We start from the raw sequence: 19,343 nt of genomic DNA, 5'->3' as shown, positions 1-19,343 counted from the left end.
GCTTACTTTTGCGATGTTATAGAAAATTATCTATTGATTCTTTCCAAACTAATTCATTTTACAATGGACGCTCATATGTGTACTTTAGCCAAACTGGCGGCAGAGGGCAGCCTTATGCAAAGAATGAATGTGAATTGGGCCGCTCCGCTTGCCATACCGGTACATTCAGAGCATAGAAATGTATTTTCGAGATCAGATCAGAGAAAACAGACAGGAAGTGATTTGGGACTCCATTATTGCTAACATGCGGTGGATTTTTGAGAGCAGCGTTACGGGAGATGTTTTTACTGTACACGGTGGCGCGACCTCTCATCAGCTTACAGTCATCAGACAAGGTAAAAGAACGAGCCGTATTGGCAGCGCGCTTGGTTCAAAATTGGGGCGAACGGGAATGTCCGAAACAGTAAAAGAGTTAATGTACGCTACAACAATATATCCTTAAACCCACTGCAGAACAGACAATTATGTCAAATCTAGATTATTTTAATAGATATTAAAAAGGGGGGAAATATTTGCATGCATGCTTGTACTTTAATTCCCAGAAGTTTCACATTTGTGTCTCATTTTAATTAGTAACGCCAGATACCTGCATTTGACTTCATTCAAAATTCTATTAAAGCTGCAATCTGGAACCTATTTGAATGAATAAAACATTATTGTAACCAACCATATGGTAGAGTATGTTAATACAATACATCTAGTGCATCTGCAGTGGTTGGACATAGTCTGGTGCAGAATAGCTAGGACACTACTGGTTGACAAGTAGTAGTGTCTGAAGCTCATAACGCAATATCTCCCCTTACCAAGCAGGCAAGGAGGAGAAGACGACAAGAAATCTTGTGAAATAAAAAGTTGTCAACCAATCATCAAGGACGATGATACACGAAAGAAGGGGCATCTTATTGGTAGAGTGGTAGAAATGTGTTCTGTCGTGCAGATAACCAGGGTTTAAATCCCGGGCGGGTAGGGCGTTAAAGTTACAAATTGTATATGGTGCCCGCTGCCCTAGGTCCAGGTGCATTCCAATAGGCTCTAACGCCTGACAGCGTGTCGTGGGTTTGAGTCCCGTTCCTAACAACCTTTGCTGCCGTGTCTCTCCCCATTTCTCTCTCCCTAATTCCTGTCGATCTTCACTTAAACTATCTATGAAGGCAGAAAAGCCAAAAACAAATCTTTAAAAAAAGTTATTAAATCCTAGTTTCAAACAAATAAATATAAAAACGTTCAAAGCATGACTCATAGTAAAATGTTAAATGTGTTCATTTAGTCACTTAACACACATTCAAATCCCCAGTGTTAATGTAATTGAGAGTATACAGATGTAACAAATGGTAATTTTGTACACAAACACTGAGGATTGTTTAGTTGAGAAAAGTGTTTTTGAGAGATTGAGCTCACCGGGTTTCTGCCCACTACTTCTGCATTGCCAGCGATGGCTATGAGGTGGATGAGGGTGAGGGCAGAGTTGAGGACGTAGGAACAGAATAGGTTCTTGTGTAGTGTGATCCTCTGGCAGCTCAGACTCCTGTATGGGGACAAGATAGAATGAGACACACTTGTATACATTCATACATTCATGTACATCTAAATACCAGTAAGACGCCTAAGGGCGAAAAGCCATCTGTCTTGGCCATCTGTCTTGGCCATATATGGATTATGTTAGTGAGGTTCTCCTAACAGGGCATCCTCTGGGATACAATCCCTTTTATGCCCATATATGGAGATCCAGTGCTTAATTTGTCAATGAAAAGGTGGGGGATCCTGGGTTTTGTGTGCACACGCGCACATGCACGCACATGCACGCGTGCACGTACACCTGCACGCACATGCACGCGTGCATGCACACCCGGTGCACATTTTCCGAATACACCAAGTATAACATTATTGCGGAATCAACAGTAATATCTATAATAGGCCTATATTAAGTTATATTACTTTTTTTTAACCGGCAAAAGAAAATAGATGTGATCTGTTTAGCCAGCTCCTTTTAAAACAGAATCCAATTTATTGGAAAAATAAGTCTCCAATCAGTCATACAAACTTTATTTGACAGCTGTGATCAGTGCATTTACCAGACATTTAAACTGTCAGTAATTTTACCCCATGCTCTGTATGGTCTGCTCTTTCCCCTACACCCTACCCCTCAGAATAAAGGGATAGGGGTTTAAGTCAGTAGTGATTTACTGTGTTACCTTGTGTGATTACAAGGATAGACCCCCTGTAGTAACTCTTGAGGACTCTGAGCAACCCCCTGTTGAAGACCCCTGCCTATATTATCCTGGCTTAAATAATAAATATTTTCTTTTCTGGATTCTGGCTAAAAAGTGTATTTTAGACATGAGGTGGGGGGCTCTAGCTGGGTGTTCCCACTATATTGGGCATTCAGCTGCTCCCTAAAACAGTCTGTTTCGTTGAGTACACGTCAAAGTGTAGTTTTATTTATTAACAGGGGAGAGGCTGAGCAGTGAGCACATAACGTTAACGACCAGAGCTCCAGTTTGTTTGGCTAACGTGAAGGCTAGGCTACGCTAACTGGCTAACAGCAACAGTCAGTGCTTGAGATTTGAATGTGCTGCGGGTGATATGCAAATGCTTTATCATAACGTGCACAAAACCGTGCTTTTATTGTCCACGCTCCGCTCCAGATTTAAAGCAATCGATTGCTTTTTAAATGTAAACGTCGCATGATCCACACATGTAAGCGTGCCGGGCTGGTAACAGGTCTGTCCCCCTCTCGGCTCCCGGCCGTTAGACAGCCTTCAGCACAGCCACAGCGCAGCGCAGCTGAATCTGATCCAGTCAACGGCCGCGTCATAACTGTGCGCAAGTTGCTGCGCTGACAGACCTACAAGCCATATTGCATCTCTGGTTGATATGGGTGGATAGCTTGTAGATCTGTTCTTTTTGTGCAGGGAAGGTCCCGGATCCTTGATTCCAAATCGAATAGGTGGCGGATCCAATCAAATAGGTCCCGGTCCGTAAAAGCAAGGTAGCGGAACAAGATCCGGCTTGTTCCGGCACAAATTAAGCACTGGGAGATCCCTGCTCTGAGTATCTGACATCACTGTGATGTCACCTGTGATGTCACAGTGATGTGTCAGGGGAACCACAGTGTCAGGCGTTACCCGTCCACGGACAAGCTGTGACGGTTCTGATAGTAAACTGCGGTAGCAATTAATTTAGCGAATGTCTGTCTGACCATCTGCATGGTGACATCACTGATAATACACAGAGTTAAATGATCATTAAGAATTTTCAGTGTTGTAAGTTCCCAAAGCCAAAACGGAAGAACCGTATGTGCTTTGGAAACGCTTGATGTCATTTTGTTAGTCTAGAATATTTGTGTTTAATAAGGATACGAAAAATAAATGTTAATATCCAATTTCTAATTGTTGTTTTGATACTGTATGTTATTAATTTGTTTTAAAATGTTAATGCATTCAGGTCATCATACAATACATTACTGGGTTACAGAATTAGCTGCCATGGAAATATTAGGAATATGATAAAAAAAACACTAAAGGGGAAACTAACATCATAACAACATAACACAATACCTGAGAAGCATTACCACGTCCCTGATAATGTATTCAAGTGTCATTTCTGAAAGCAATGCATGCTAATCTGATTTCAAAGGACGGATCGGCATATACCGTACATAAATGACTGAAAAATATGGCTGCAATTTTGCAATAAAAACTCATCTGCTCCATCAACATACATCATCTGACAAACGTCCATTCCAATGTTGATGCAGTTAACAGGACGAAAAATTACTGAGGACACTGGAAAGATCTGTTTCTGGCTTCTGAGAGCATAATGAGGATGTCAGATGCGGCTGTCTGTTTGTGAAACGTAAAACCGAGACTAATTGGGGCCTCTCCTGAACCCTGCTCTCTTAGTCAGGCAAGATTATAGATTCAACATTTGTTTTAATTACAGTACATAAAACATAGCAGGATCAATATAAAACTCTAATTCTGTGCCTGGACATCGGTGGTCAGACACAGGGAGTGTAGCGGTTATGAAGGCTTGATCATATCGTCAATGTTGGGTGGAAACCTTGTACAGGTATGTCCAAGACCGTTCGTTTTGTATTTATCGTTTTAAAAATGAACTAAACTAGTGAAAATAGCAGATCTACAAGCACACAACGCCTCGCACTGCGAGGCGTTGTGTCCTTGTAGATCGGCTGTTTTCACTACTTTTGTGCGATGAGCCTTGTATGATGAAGCAGGGCTTTGCTTGGTGAAAAAACATACAAACTTGAAACTTGGAGATACAAGGTTTCTGCCTGACAGTGACGGTATCTAAATTCTCTTGGGATTAGCTGTCAGATAACATGTAACAGATCCACGGGTGCTTCCTTTTGTACTTTATATCGGTTTTATGGTAGCAGCCATCAAAGACAGCTAGAAAACATTGTTATGAGAAGCTATAAAGATGCTATAAAATAAATAAAATGTGTAGTCCTAACTCCTGCAGACTCATAAATGTCTCCATTACACCTTGAGGAGTAACATCTTACAGCAGGCCACATATGAATGAAAAAAACTAACAAATCCCTCACAAATAATCTATTTGACTGTACATTTTATTTAGCCTTTTAATTAGAATAAATAGCAGCAGTATTTATTCGCATTCATTGTTATCCTCAATTAATAGAAGACTATTGAGCCGTACGTGCTGGTGTTCCGTTTGTTTTGAAACTTGCATCAGCCGTGCACCTGATTCAGTTTCAAGACTGGGAGCTGTGCGCAGCGCACTTCTACTTTGCACTCTACTACGTACTCGCACTATACACTATACAGGCCTTTATCTGTGAGCGGCTGTCACCCTCATGGCAAAAACTGTATGTACGTAGTGAGCATTGAGACTCTCTGGATGGGCGATATTTCTTAACAAACTCAGTTTTTCCACAGCAAGCTGAAGTATTTTTATCTGGGAGTCCTGACAGCGTTGAAGTCGAGTCATAAATAAGGGACCAGTGCAGCTGTACGCCCTCACATACCACTGTGAACTACACATCTGGACCGTATAATGGTCAACATTAAGACATTCTCCTTTAAAGAGATTGGGCCATAAATATGCTCTGTGGTCGTAAAAGCTGTGTTCTTGTAAAAGTGGCGTCTTTGGTAACCTATTGAGATCTTCATTTGCCAATTATAAAAGCTTTCTGCTGATGCCTATAATTGATAGTGAATGAAGGATCAGGTGTACTTGGGTGTTGCTGGGTTTAAGAGATGGGGTCCCTATGGGGCCCCTGTGGGACAATGTGGGGCTCAGTAACTCCTGCAATATGTAATACTGCATCACAGGTAGCCTACTACAGATGAATGAACAGACATGAATTTTGCAGCACACTGTGAACCGTTACTAGTTTTATAGTCTACAGCTGCCTCCAGCGATCAACACCCACACTGCATGTCCAACACATCTAATTTTCACGGTGAATCTCGGGCCAAGAGAACAACTCTTCCAAGTACTGCTATTGCACATGAAGTTTGAATTTTCTCCCTGGGGTGTCATCACCATCTTCCAAGCGTTGCTCCAAAAATAATGGTACAAGTGAAAATCTCTGTGCCGTTACAAAATGATGATGATTTAAACCAAATCGCTTCCCGTTTTCCAGAGCACTAAAGACAAAGCGGCAAGTAGCTAACCTTTAATAGCATCCTTATTTATATTTTATAATTTATTTTCAACTTCTTTTTATAACAACATACTGTATCTTTTTAAAACATCCTGTCTTCTTTTTCTATATCAGGTATAATCTTTTGAACACCTATCTAATTGAAATTCAGCAGCCAGTTCATCATTAATTGTGCCCTTCTCCTCTGGGATTAAGCGACACATTGGGATGGGAAACTGTAATGAGCCTCAGCTCCACACATTCCTAAGAACACATCACCAACTTCATTCCTATGTACCGGTATGTCTACGTTCTGTGAACCCCTAAATATCCATGAAATTAATCTGCTTTGTGAGTAGTTTCATGGAAAAAACCAAGCTGGCGTGAAATGAAGGGGACACAGCCAAATGAATGAAGCACTCAATGACAATGAAGTTAACTATAAATTAGAATCAGTGACACAGCACACATAATTGCAGGCCACCATTTCCAGCTACAGCATACCGGATAAAACTGCTAGAAGACACATTCATATTATATAGTAGTGCTCCAGACCAGTCATGATAAGAACCACTCCCAGTCCCGACCATAATACAGTAGAAAACATAAAAAGTACTGCACTGAAAATGTAGTGAACTTAAAAAGAACTTCTGCACACCACACAGCTGTCTTTCGGATGAGTAATGACAGTGCTGCAATCACATATATGAGCAAATCCCAAGCATCCCAACAACTAAAAGGGGAATAAAACATTGTTTTTGTACTGTTCATTGTATATAGCCAGGTCATTAGTGTGGTTGCCCTAACATAATGTAGTACAAGAGTGACACATAAAAGTAGCGAAAGTAGTCGATCTACAAGCTCATATAGGGCTGAAGTGGTTAGTGGTTAGTGTTTTGTAATAATAATCAAAATCTACAAAGTAACTAGTAATAGTGGAGTAAAAGTACAATTTTGCCTCTGAGATGTACTGAAGCGGAATTGAACTAAAAGTACAGAAAATTGGAAATACTCCAGTAAAGTTAAAGTACCTCAAAATTGTACTTACTGTAAGTACAGTACTTGAGTACATGTACTTAGTTACTTTACACCACTAGTCATCATCACATCAATAAAGCACATCATCATCAGTCCATGTAATGAGCAGTGACAGAACATGACATCAATTACCTGAAGTAGAAGAAGATGGCCAAAGAGATTAGTAGGGAGGCTATGGACAAAGCATGGCCCACTATGGCCATGTAGTACAGGATATACACCGACTGCACAAACACAAACACAAACACAAAGGTCTGGTTAGAGTTATAGAGTGATCTGACTGCAATTCATCACCTGAATATACAATAACCTGTTATATCCTGAATGTTCATTTAAAGGACAATGTTGTTATTTATTTATTTATTTAGGCTCAGGGCACCCCTATAAATATTTTTTTTCATCCGAGGCACCCCTAAATTATATGAATAATTTTCACTCAAAGCACCTGTTATTTATGGCATATTTTAACGATTATGTTGCGTGGAAATGTTGAGATAATAGCCATTTTGGTCAGAACTGACTGAAAATAACTTTGTTTAAAATGATAATAAATAGTTTTTCAAGTGTCCAAATAAATTCCAAATATTATCAAATTATCTCACGGCACCCCTGGACTGCTGTCACGGCCTCCCAGGGTGCCACGGCACCCACTTTGAAAACCCCTGTTTTAGATTGTAATTTGAGAAAAGAAAAGATGAGCGTTAAAATATTTTCATTTACTGCTTTCTATCGTTTTAGCGATTTTAATATTTTTATTTCAGTGGGTGGTGGCATGCGTACGAGTGGCTAAATATGTCTTTTTAGACATAATAAGACGGCAATTACTTTGTTACTATTTACACCAGCCCCCATAAGTCTCATCTGAAAGATTGCGGTGCATCTTGGGAATGGGCTTATTGTGTCATATAAAAAAAATTACATATTTAGCCACTTGCATGCATGCAAATCAAAATCGTTAAAATAACTAAAATTATAGAAAGAAGAAAATGAAAACATTTTAACACTCAGGAGTCAGGACTAAGTTGTCCTTTAACTCTGAATTACTGTGAAATTGGATAGCTATGACGCAGCACCATTTCTGAGGCATAAGAACAATGTTTAAATTATATCAAGCTTATAATGTTGCTCCAAATACTAATTGAAAACATTGATAACCAGTTAGTGTTAATGACGAAACCTAGAATTACTATAAATAAGTATGTGTTACTAGCAAAGCTCCCAAAAAGCAACTCACATTAGGTTATACTGTATTACCGACATTGAGTATTTCAATAGATTACACTCCTAATTACAATTATAATCAGGTAACCAGTAGCCTAATCGGCAGCCATATTATTTAGAAAGCATCCTTCCCATCTTTGCATGTCACAATAAGCAGACTGCCTTAGCTAAGCTCATATATTTTACTATAAACCCTAAACTTTGATCTGACATCATTCAGACGAGTTTGACAGCAAAGTTTAGCATTATTTTCCATCACTAAATCTTTCAGTAGTAATCTATGTGGGAGAGCAGTGCATATGTTCTAGCAGTATAGGAATGCAATGTGGTTCTTGTGGGAACAATATTTATAGGTGGATGAACTAAAAGTATGCTTGCTCTGATGCTCTCACTTCTTGCTTCATGAAACGTGAAGATGTGAGCCAAGTTCCTGCATACCTCAGCTTTGAGTTTATAACGTACTTGTATCTCGCATCTGCATGATTACATTACCCTTAACTTCTCTTTAGTGTTAGCATTGCAGAGTGTGTAGTTGGACCAAGTTCTGTTTGTGTCTGGATGGCGAAACCACTCCCCGTTCTCCGCACAATACTTAGACGCCTTCTCTGAAATAACAAGAAAAAGTACGGTAATAGACAGTAGGAACGGCGATTTCCTTTTAATATGTTAAGTGTGATCCATAAACTTCGGCCCCATTATGCCTGATGAATAATTCACCCCCAATGCCATGAATATTTTATAGCCCCGGTCACTTTAAATACAGTCAATGGAGGCGCGGAAGTGAATTTATCATGGTAGGTTAACAAGGCATTGGCAGACCTTTATAAGAGTGGAGACTCTTTGGGCAGCACTGCTCACCTGTGGAGTCAAAGTCGGCAAAATAATTGGGGCAGTTATGTAACGTGTAGGTCCCTGCTGGAGTATCATCCCAACACAGCCAGCCGTCCCAGTTCCGACTACAGTACAGCTCTACAGGAACAATAAACACATAGGCTTTGATTAAAAAAAAATAATAATTAAAATAGCCACAAAAGCACCTATTTTCTTTTCCTCCAGGGTCATTTGGAATAACATCTGCAAAGAAGAAAAACGAAAGAGAACAAAGTAGAGTGAGGCTGTGGGTTCTAGATAAGTTGAGGCTTGTTTTTGTAGTAGTCCATAGAGTTAAAAGGTGCAGGTTAAGAAAATGTTTTGTTAAAGGCTTCTTACTATAATCCAAAATAAAGGGCCGTTCACACCAAGCCCTATAACTATAATGATAAATACAGATATTGTTTACAAAAATCATTGTGGCAAGTGGGTGGCAGAGTTCATACCACGACTATAACAAAGCCAGTGAATTTTACAAACACCCGAAGTGAGTTTGAAAACATGACCAAAGATGAAAAACTCCCATACCTACTGGGAGAAATACAAAATGTGCGAACACAGCAGCAAGATTTGTGAACTGTTGCGACAAAAGAAAGCCAGAAACACAACCACCCTAAGGACTACAAACCATGGATTGACATCTAGACCTACTGCACATACAGTATGAAACAGAGCTGCTACCTTTAAATGCATTTTGAGAATAAAATAATGCTGCTATTTGTTCCAAAGGCTTTATACCCTGTATATGTATAAAATGTCACAATGCGACATAGCTCTGTTTACACAATGCTGTACCCCCTCCAATATATGTTCCCCATTTTCAACAGTTTCTATTTTATTTGTGACATTTGCTTTGGCAATGTAAACGTATGTTTTCTCATGCCAATAAAGCTCCTTTGAATTGAATTATATAGTTATAGTTATCGCTATACCTTCTGACAAAAGAGAGAGATAGACTGATATATTAAAAAATAAAAAAAAGTATATTAAATACATAAATGAAGACAAAGACCAAATAGCAAACTGCTTATGTGTTATTCTGTAGAATCAGTGCTTGAGAGCACTGGGCCCAGGTAAGGTGCTCCAGATCAGAGCTGATGGCCTCACTGCTCCTCATACTGCAACCCCAAACCGCAAGAGTGCACAAGCATTGGTAGACAGAGTGGGAGGGCCATCCCAATAGTTTCAGTGAACTGCCCTTTAGACCTGAGAGTCAGATGGCTCTTTTCGACTACAAGAACAACGTGAACTTCGCCGTGCCATGAAACGTATTTCACCCGTTCTGGATTTTTGCCACCCATATGCTACAGCTCTGTTTCAGATCTCACAGAACAAAATTTGGGCCCTTCTCAGGAGGTAGTACTTTTTACTATTTCATTTATGATATACATCTCCCTTCTGGTTATAATGAAAACAAAACACAATCATAGAACTTCACAGGTACAAGAAGGTTTCAGGTTATGGAAGGTTCTGGGTTACGCAGTCGAAAAGAGCCATCAGAGTCATTTTCCAGTACAGGTGAGAGAAAGCTTTAGAGCTGCCATTAGTTAAACAGATGAGACAAATGATCTGGTACTTTTGTCTACCTGATTTGTTGTATGGTGGATCTCGGTTCATTTTCTCGTAGCATTTGTATTGTCCATCAAGGATTTTTTTCCTCTGTATTTCCTGTTCTTCTGGGATGGCATTGAACTTGGCCTCAACGGTGGGCTCTACCAAAGTGTCATTCAAATGCCCCGACGCAGCCATCTGGGAATAGTTTTAGTACATGCACAGACACAAAACATTATTAACAGTACAAGGCATTGGGTACAACAACCATTTACATGGATACAACATCATGAAATATTTATGAAGTCATTATCCCCCCAGACATCTGTTCCTGTCAAAGAGAAACCTTGACAATGTGTACGTTCATTGTCAAGGTTTGCCTTTGACGAGAACAAGTGAAGTTACAACGTTGAATGCAACCACAACCGATGAGGGAACACTCTGCTTGTTATTCATCCTCCTTCATCCATCACTGGGTATTCATCCATCTTTCGTTACCTTTAATTTATCCTTGGAGACGGATAGACAGTTGGATCTGCTCTTATTAATGGAGGGACTTTGGACCCAATTACCCCCCTCATCACAATATTTGGTCTCATTTTCTGAAAAGAATAAGAAAAGAAAAGACAAAACGTTGAAGGAATTTAAGGAATTAAATTTGGGGTTCTTAGCTGATTCCTTTTGTGAGGTAACGAGGGGGCTGAACGTGCTATATACACTGACTATCTGCAGGAGGCTTCAGGGAGCCCTAGAATATTAATAACTTTGTATGAATAGCCTCTGATATCAAAAGGCTGACACATGAACAAGGGTTATCTGGTGTCTTAAGAGACGAAAAACGAAATACATAAAATGTTATCATAACCATCATTATGTTAAACATCACCTATCTGAGGTTGATGTTGAGTAAGGAATTCATGAAAGAATGGCCCTTTTCTTATAGATGAATGTTATTATTATTATTTCCCCCCAGATAGGTCAGTGCAGACTAGAGAGATAGGAAACCGACAAGACCTCACTGTCACAAAGAACATAATATCCACATGATGTGAGCCTTATGAGTAATCCATGTTATGGTCTGTGCACTGTCTGAGCCAAAAAGGCATATACCCTAACTTCTTATCTTATCCTAATGCTATGCCATGCGAATGTTTCAAGACATCATTCAGTACTGGTCAGATTCCTGGCATTACAGTGCAAGCGTTTAACAAATAGTCCAGCAGACATGACATGACATGACATAATGATATGTCAAATGGAGAATCCCCTGCATGATGGTCAAATGCTGGACTGACGACTGAGGTCTGGACAGGGCTCAAAATGAGTTTGGGATGTTCCTGTCAGTGATCACCCGGCGCCCCAGCTGCTTGTCCTCCTCTGACAGCTCATCGTGTCTGCCTCCACATCACATGTCTCCCCTAAAGCTTCAGCGCCAGTATCACATTTCCCCAAATGGAACCATAGGGGAGTCTTAATCATAAAGCCAATCTGCGAAGCCCTCTTTATGAGCTCTCCATTCAGCCATCACCTTCTCCCTCTTTTATTCTCATGCTCTCTGCTCATCCATCCCTCTTTTTGCCTTTCTTTATTTTCCAGACACGCCCCCCCCCTCTCTCTCTGTTGAGCTCTCTTCTATATTTTTCTCTTTGTACCTTTCATCTTTTTGTGTCTTTGTTTTTTTTTAACAGCGGGGTGAGAGGGCCTTCTCAGTGGCCGCCCCCTCGCTATGGAACTCGCTCCCAGCTTACATCAAAGCTGCCCCCACCCTCGCCGCGTTTTAAAAGCACACTCGGTTGTGGCACACCTTTTCAGACTCACATTCCCTACCTAATCATAATCCCCCTTTTTTCCCTATTAACCTGTTGGGCACAGTCACACCGAAATGTAATTCTACCTATGAAGGTGGCTTCTGCCAGTGCTATTCAACGGGAATGGCGTGGTTTCTTGCCATTTGTGGATTTCTGCAAGAAACCACTCCATTCTCATTTAAAAGCATCGGCAAAATCCAATCACCTAGAAAAGCGCTATATAAATTGTATGTATTATTAATTAGAAATGGGTCTGTCTGCCTGGCTATGTGTCCAGAGCTGATCTCACTTGTGCATGCTGCCAGAAGGCGAAGGACGTAACTACTCATTTGTTTTTACATAATTGTGAATATCTTTCAGATTGGACTGAAACCCTGCCCAAACATGGAGTCCTATTAGACCCTGTCTTTTTTCATTCTGCCTCCCACTCACTCCATCTTTTCATTTTCACCCAATAATCACATTGCATGTCCAAGTAATCAGAGCTGCATGTGTAATAACATAATCAACAAATGAAAAGAGTATAATGAAGTGTCCATAATGTAAGCAAATGCTGGACACATCATGTGGAAAATAAAATAAAACTGAAAGCACGTGCATTAAAGTAGCAGGACATTCTTACCAGCGGAGTCCATGTCAGAATATCCCAGACAGCTCTGTGTTACATATGTTCCAGCAGGTGTCTCTCCCCAGCACAACAGGCCATCCCATGTAACGCCACAATACACACCTGGAGGGAGTCATTGAGTTAAGTTGTTGTAGTACCATCTAAATATAAGGAATGCATTAGTATGTCAATCTCTAGAGGGGAATCTGTATAATTGCGACCGAAGGTCCCATATACCCTGAAAAACCTGAAGAATGTTAGGGTACCCCCTTATGCCCATATATGGAGATCCACAGGCATCAAACCAAGGCCCTACGTTTTATGCCCATATATGGAGATTCCTATATTGTCAGTATTAAGAACATTATTAAGGATATTATGTTATTAAGGATATTATTAAGGAGCTACGAGATTTCTCAGGGTATAAACGTCCATATATGGTCATTCCCAGAAAAAGAAAACAACCTTTTATGCCCATACATGGAGATTTCTGATGTCATAAATCCCAGGACGAAAATGAGAATGTTAGGGTACCCCCTTATGCCCATATATGGAGATCCACAGGCATCAAACCAAGGCCCTAACTCACCAAGGCCCTGCTTGGCATTACTTACGTACGTTTTATGCCCATATATGGAGATTCCTATATTGTCAATATTAAGGACATTATTAAGGATATTATGTTATCAATATTAAGGACATATATGGGAATGCCCATATTTGGTAATGTCCATATATGGGCATGTTTTGACATAACATAACTATCATGAAGGGGTCACCATATATGAGTAACTGGTCCCATATACATCACTGGCCAGATGGCCAAGAATTGGCGCATGTCACCCTGAGGTCGCAAGTCACCCTGAGGTGTCTTACTAGTATACCAGTAAGACTCCCTAATCGGGAGATAAGCGACCGTTGGTCACTTATCTCCACAAATATCACAACCTCCACCTCTCACGTCATACGGGCAGCCATAGTTACACCTGGAATGTTGAATCTCCATATATGGAGATAACCTACGCATCACACAAAGTCTGACCTCACCAGCCCATACTTGGGCATGGACGACTTATATCTCCATATACGGAGATGGCCATATATGGAGATACGATGACATCACAGAGTCCACAGCTGATGATGTGGCGAGATGTCATACAATACACAAACAAGCCCTATATAAAGGGGCAATTCTCACCAGGGAAGAGAGCATTCCTCGACTCAGACCTTATCGCCAGGATCAACTAAGCTTATAGCTTATCATCACATCCAACCATCTTAAGATACTCAGCTAGTGGGGAATGCTCTCTTCCCTGGTGAGAATTGCCCCTTTATATAGGGCTTGTTTGTGTATTGTATGACATCACGCCACATCATCAGCTGTGGACTCTGTGATGTCATCGTATCTCCATATATGGCCATCTCTGTATATGGAGATATAAGTCGTCCATGCCCAAGTATGGGCTGGTGAGGTCAGACTTTGTGTGATGCGTAGGTTATCTCCATATATGGAGATTCAACATTCCAGGTGTAACTATGGCTGCCCGTATGACGTGAGAGGTGGAGGTTGTGGATTGGCAGGCAAGGAGTGTGTGTGTGCAAAGTTTGGCATGTGTATTGTATGACATCACGCCACATCATCAGCTGTGGACTCTGTGATGTCATCGTATCTCCATATATGGCCATCTCCGTATATGGAGATATAAGTCGTCCATGCCCAAGTATGGGCTGGTGAGGTCAGACTTTGTGTGATGCGTAGGTTATCTCCATATATGGAGATTCAACATTCCAGGTGTATTGTATGACATCACGCCACATCATCAGCTGTGGACTCTGTGATGTCATCAGCAGTGTGATGTCATACTGATGTGGAGATATGAGCAGGGCAAAGGTGTGACGTGTGACGTGTGACCGACCGACCGACCGACCGACCGACCGACCGACGGACGGCCGGTGGAGGTTTTGATACTAAACTGCGACCTACGGCCGCAATAATACCCAAAAGTTGATCTTTAAAGTGTTAGTTCGCATTTTTGGACCCAAAGCTGTATGAAATACCTGCCAGTAATATAGTCGTTGAAAAGGCATTAATTGGTTGCCCGAGTCCTATGGTTAGACTTGTGGTAATTTTTCTGCTGAATAAGAAGTAATTCCATTGATTTGGCTGGCCCAATTTGTTCAAATAAACTAATCCACAAAACGCCAAAGTTGTTTGGTGGCTTTATCCTTGGGGGAACGGTGTTTTGTTTTTTGTTTTTTTTGACCCAGTAATGCCCTTATTCGGACATCCCTGGAAATGGCAAGTTCGATTTCTTACTGTGACAGAATAAATATCTAGCATAAACACTGTAATCATGCGTTCTAGCTTGCAGGAGCGATCAGCTGTGACTGCAGAACAGCTTGTTTTGGGGGTGTGTGCTGCAGCCGGATGCGGCGCAGTGATATACAAGACACAAAAAATAGTACCATGGGACAGAGGGGTCAAAGTTGAACGAAAATATAGTATATAGTATATACTATATATGAGAAATATGTCAACAATAATAATGGCAGTAGTTTTGTGGATTAGTTTATTATAACAAATTGGGCCGGCCAAATCAATGGAACTACTTCTTATTCATCAGAAAGATTTCCACAAGACTGACCAATTACCAATTAATGCCTTTGCGAAGACTATATTACTGGCAAGTATTTCATACAGCTTTGGGTCCAAAAATGCAAACTAACACTTTAACAAGCATCTCAGAATCACTCCTAGGAGTCACACTGAAAGTTTGACGGACTAAAATCGACCTCAGAATAGGACATCAAAGGCATTTTTTAAGCTTCCGACAACCACTTTCAGCAAGGAGTTTGAGCTATCTTTTGGTTTTACCACAATAACTAATGAAATAGCAGGATATATAAAGTAGGCGTACTAATTAAGTAGCCTTGGCAAAAGCCAAACGTCAAATTGTATATTGCTAAGATTGATGAATACAGCTCAATGACATTGATCAAAATGTAATTTTCATTGTAGGATACATGAACATTGGCCAGCTGCAATATGAGAATAATTTTAGGATACATACAGGCATTTTACAACAACATCAAGGATCATGTATTTTGCGTCCATAACCATTCTGTGTTGATTGCTTTCCATACACATGTCCTAGACTACTGGGTCAGTAGATGTGCCATCTATGACACCTATTCCAGAACCACCTGCAATTTCCATAAATACAGTCAAGCAATTGTTGAGTGTTCCCATGCAAGACATGTCTCCTTTCTCAAAATGTTGAATGCATTCACTGGGAACTAACCTTAATGGATTAGGACAGCTCCTGAGCTCTCCTTGTTTAGGAGTATTTTCCTAAGTTAATAACGTTGACAAAATGCCTTTTCTCCCGTGCCCGAAAAGTGGAACGAAATTTGTCTCATTCTGAGAATTTCCTGGCACTTAACACTTATGTTGCAATGATTTTTTCTCTTCAATGTCTCGCGTTGCCATGGTTACCATAGACATAGGCGATTCTAGCCTCTTCTATCAGGGGGTGCAAGACAGACTGAGTACTTCTATTACCTCATGCACGCGCGCGCCAACGTTTTTTAGCGGTTTTGTCCTGTTGTTTTAACGGGTTTCTGCAGTTTATTTTTTACCCAAATGTAACACAATATAAACAAAAACAGGTGCTTCTTTTTCTAGACACCATGAGCAAATTTATTTACTTATATTTTGCAGGCAGAGGCAGCACAGGACATATAAATCCAAACATCAAGTTAATCATCAAGCAATCAAGCAATCATCCTTATTACACAATGAACTGCAGCATCCGGTTTTTGGCACTTGCATACTGATCAATTATTTGCTGCAGTTTAATTTCGTATTCTTTCTCAATCTGTAAAATGCCTATATGGTGTTAATCTCACAGACCACCCTTAGTGCCTGCCAAGTCTGCCAAGTTAACAACAGGAATACTTGCCCCTCCTCTCTTTTTGCGCACATTTTACAAACCACGATCACTGTTTTATTTAATAATTATAAAATAAAGTTACATTACAAAAAGAAAAGTAAAAAAAATAAAAAATAAAAAAATGGCCGCCTGGTGGCCAGGGGGTGCAAGTGCACCCAAGGACACCCCTTAAAATCGCCTATGACCATAGACTTCCATGTAATTGTGCAATTGTGTAAAAAGTGCACGCCCCTGCCTAGATGATGCACCACGTGTGTAGATGCTGTTCACAGCTTTCAAACAAAAAAATCCGCTTGGAAATCCGTTCAGGCATTCATGATTTATCAGCCATCATGTTTTCTTCAGATGTAAACAAACATGGCTGCCATGTTTGAAAGAATGAGTTGGTATGGCGGTTAAACATGCAATTTCGCGATCGCGATCATGCCTAATACATTTCTGGAGGTCCAAAAATTTTGAAAAAAGAAAAAAATGTTTTTTTCCAAAAACGTCCCAAACTCGGGAAACTCGGGGTTGGCACAGCGGTAGTACCCATACAAACTCGGGAAACTCGGGGTTGGCACCATATGTGTTAAGACCAATTTACTTCACTGAGAGGCCTGACAAATACGAGCCCTGAACCTTGTTGTCAGTTTCCAGGCTGTGGAACACCTGGTGAGAGATAGCGTCATACAATTAAATTTAATTAAATGTAAGCAGTGCTATACTGTAGTGCAAAAATGTTGGCCACTTTCAACCTGGCATCCCCATTTCGGGAATGTCATTATAGGTGAAAATGTTCAAAGATTACACTTTTCTTTTTCATATGGTTTAAGTGGTTACACATAATAACGTTCCATATAAAGTGTAGTATTATCATTATATTTATAGCGCGCTGCAAAGTCTATGCTGCTCAGAAGGTGGATGTATAGTAGCCTAGTATTGTGAGTAGAAAGAAGAAGAGCATGCTGGAGAGAGTGCTGTCCTTGTCCGCTCCGCGACAAGACCGACATCACAATTGCCACTCCAGTTGTACTCGCTCCAAGGTAATTAAATTGGCTCTTCAGACTAATGTGATTTGAGCCCCTCACCCGTTCTGTTGCGCAGATGGTCTTTGCTGGACAGCTCAAGACATTTGTATTGACCTTGGCTCGCAGGCTGGCCCTGGACCTCCATTATGCTCTGCCCAGGACTGAGCGATGTATCTGGGGTGGGCTCTGTGGACGCCACGACCGCCCAGCTCTGCAGAGACAACAGGCCACAGGAGACGGATGAGAGAGGGAGAGACAGACAGAAAACCTGCTTTCTACTCATTTGTGTCTGTCCAGGTGCCTTTTATTTCATCCGTGTGTGTGTGTGTGTGTGTGTGTGTGTGTGTGTGTGTGTGTGTGTGTGTGTGTGTGTGTGTGTGTGTGTGTGTGTGTGTGTGTGTGAGTTTGTCTAGCTATACTTATGGGGACTAAACGCATGTTCACACAGTCACCTGCAGGGGACCTCTGACAGTGTGGGGACAAAATAGTAGGTCCCCACAACGGTTATGCTTAGGGTTAGGGTTAGGGGTTAGGTTTAGGGATAGAGGTTAGGGTAAGGCCACAGGACTTGCATAAAAATGAATGGAAGTCTATGTAATGTCCCCACAAGTGATGTAAATATATAGTGTGTGTGTGTGTGTGTGTGTGTGTGTGTGTGTGTGTGTGTGTGTGTGTGTGTGTGTGTGTGTGTGTGTGTGCGTGCGTGCGTGCGTGCGTGCGTGCGTGCGTGCGTGCGTGCGTGCGTGCGTGCGTGCGTGCGTGCGTGCGTGCGTGTCTACAGCAGGGGTGGGCATCTTGGTGAGGGCCACTTTATTTTCACACGCAATCCAGAGGGCCACAATGTATAGATACAATCAAAAATAGCCGATCTACAAGCTCAAACGCGTTTTGAGCTTGTAGATCGGCTATTTTTTAATTGGAATCCTGAAAAGTTGTCAGGACTTAATTTCAAATGCATTTATGTTCTTATGTTAACTTTATGAACTTAAATAATACATTGGACATAAAAAAGACTAGCCATTAAGCTACTAATATAGTAATAATAATTAAAGCGTGTCACAGGTTTACATGTTTGGAAGTGTAACAGCTGAAATCAATAATATATCCGTATTCAGATATTAACCTGTGGGCCGCATTAAGTGAAGGTGGGGCCCCGGGCTGCCAGTTGCCCATGTATGGTCTACGGTATGTGTGTGTATTCTGCATAATAATGAAGGGGTGCAGGGTGGTGTGCCTTCCACTTATACACATGAGTCACCGGCTGCTTCTTTTTCACCTGACAGCGAGGAGTTTCATGGGGAGAGCTTATAACGCATGCAGAGGTTCGCACTATCTTCCCAGCAGCTTGTGTGCAGCGACAGGGACACAATTCCCCTGCTGGCTTCCCCACATGCTTTAGCTGCCAACTGCATTTGTTGGAGCACCCAGCCAACAGCCACGCCAGAGTCAGTGCTTCTGAGAGGCCAGCCTGGCCTGGGCCTCTGGGGCAGCAGGGGCGTATTTTACCTCTTATATATCGTCGTTGTCGGGCGGAAACCTTGTTATCTCCAAGTTTCAAATTTGTACGTTGTTTCGCAAAGTAAAGCCCTGCTTCATCATACAAGGCCGTCGCACAAAAGTAGTGAAAACAGCAGATCTACAAGCACGGTGTGT

At 41.2% G+C, this 19,343-nt stretch overlaps 1 protein-coding gene across 1 annotated transcript in view; it reads right to left on the bottom strand.

The window, feature by feature from the left end:
• Positions 1–19,343, bottom strand: part of calcr (calcitonin receptor) — a gene marked incomplete at both ends in the record, with an annotated part of 34,606 nt that overhangs the window by 13,228 nt on the left and 2,035 nt on the right. The window contains 8 exons of the mRNA XM_080735554.1: positions 1,399–1,525; positions 6,803–6,894; positions 8,384–8,496; positions 8,750–8,860; positions 10,348–10,510; positions 10,811–10,914; positions 12,743–12,850; positions 17,751–17,901. Of these exons, the coding sequence (XP_080591680.1) occupies positions 1,399–1,525; positions 6,803–6,894; positions 8,384–8,496; positions 8,750–8,860; positions 10,348–10,510; positions 10,811–10,914; positions 12,743–12,850; positions 17,751–17,901 (969 nt within the window). The remainder of the gene's footprint in view (positions 1–1,398; positions 1,526–6,802; positions 6,895–8,383; positions 8,497–8,749; positions 8,861–10,347; positions 10,511–10,810; positions 10,915–12,742; positions 12,851–17,750; positions 17,902–19,343) is intronic.

This window comes from Nannobrachium achirus (assembly GCF_963921795.1).
Source record: "Nannobrachium achirus genome assembly, chromosome: 10".
Taxonomy (NCBI): Eukaryota; Metazoa; Chordata; class Actinopteri; order Myctophiformes; family Myctophidae; genus Nannobrachium; species Nannobrachium achirus.
Note: the sequence above shows the minus strand (reverse complement) of the source record. Positions and strands in the feature narration are given on the sequence as shown.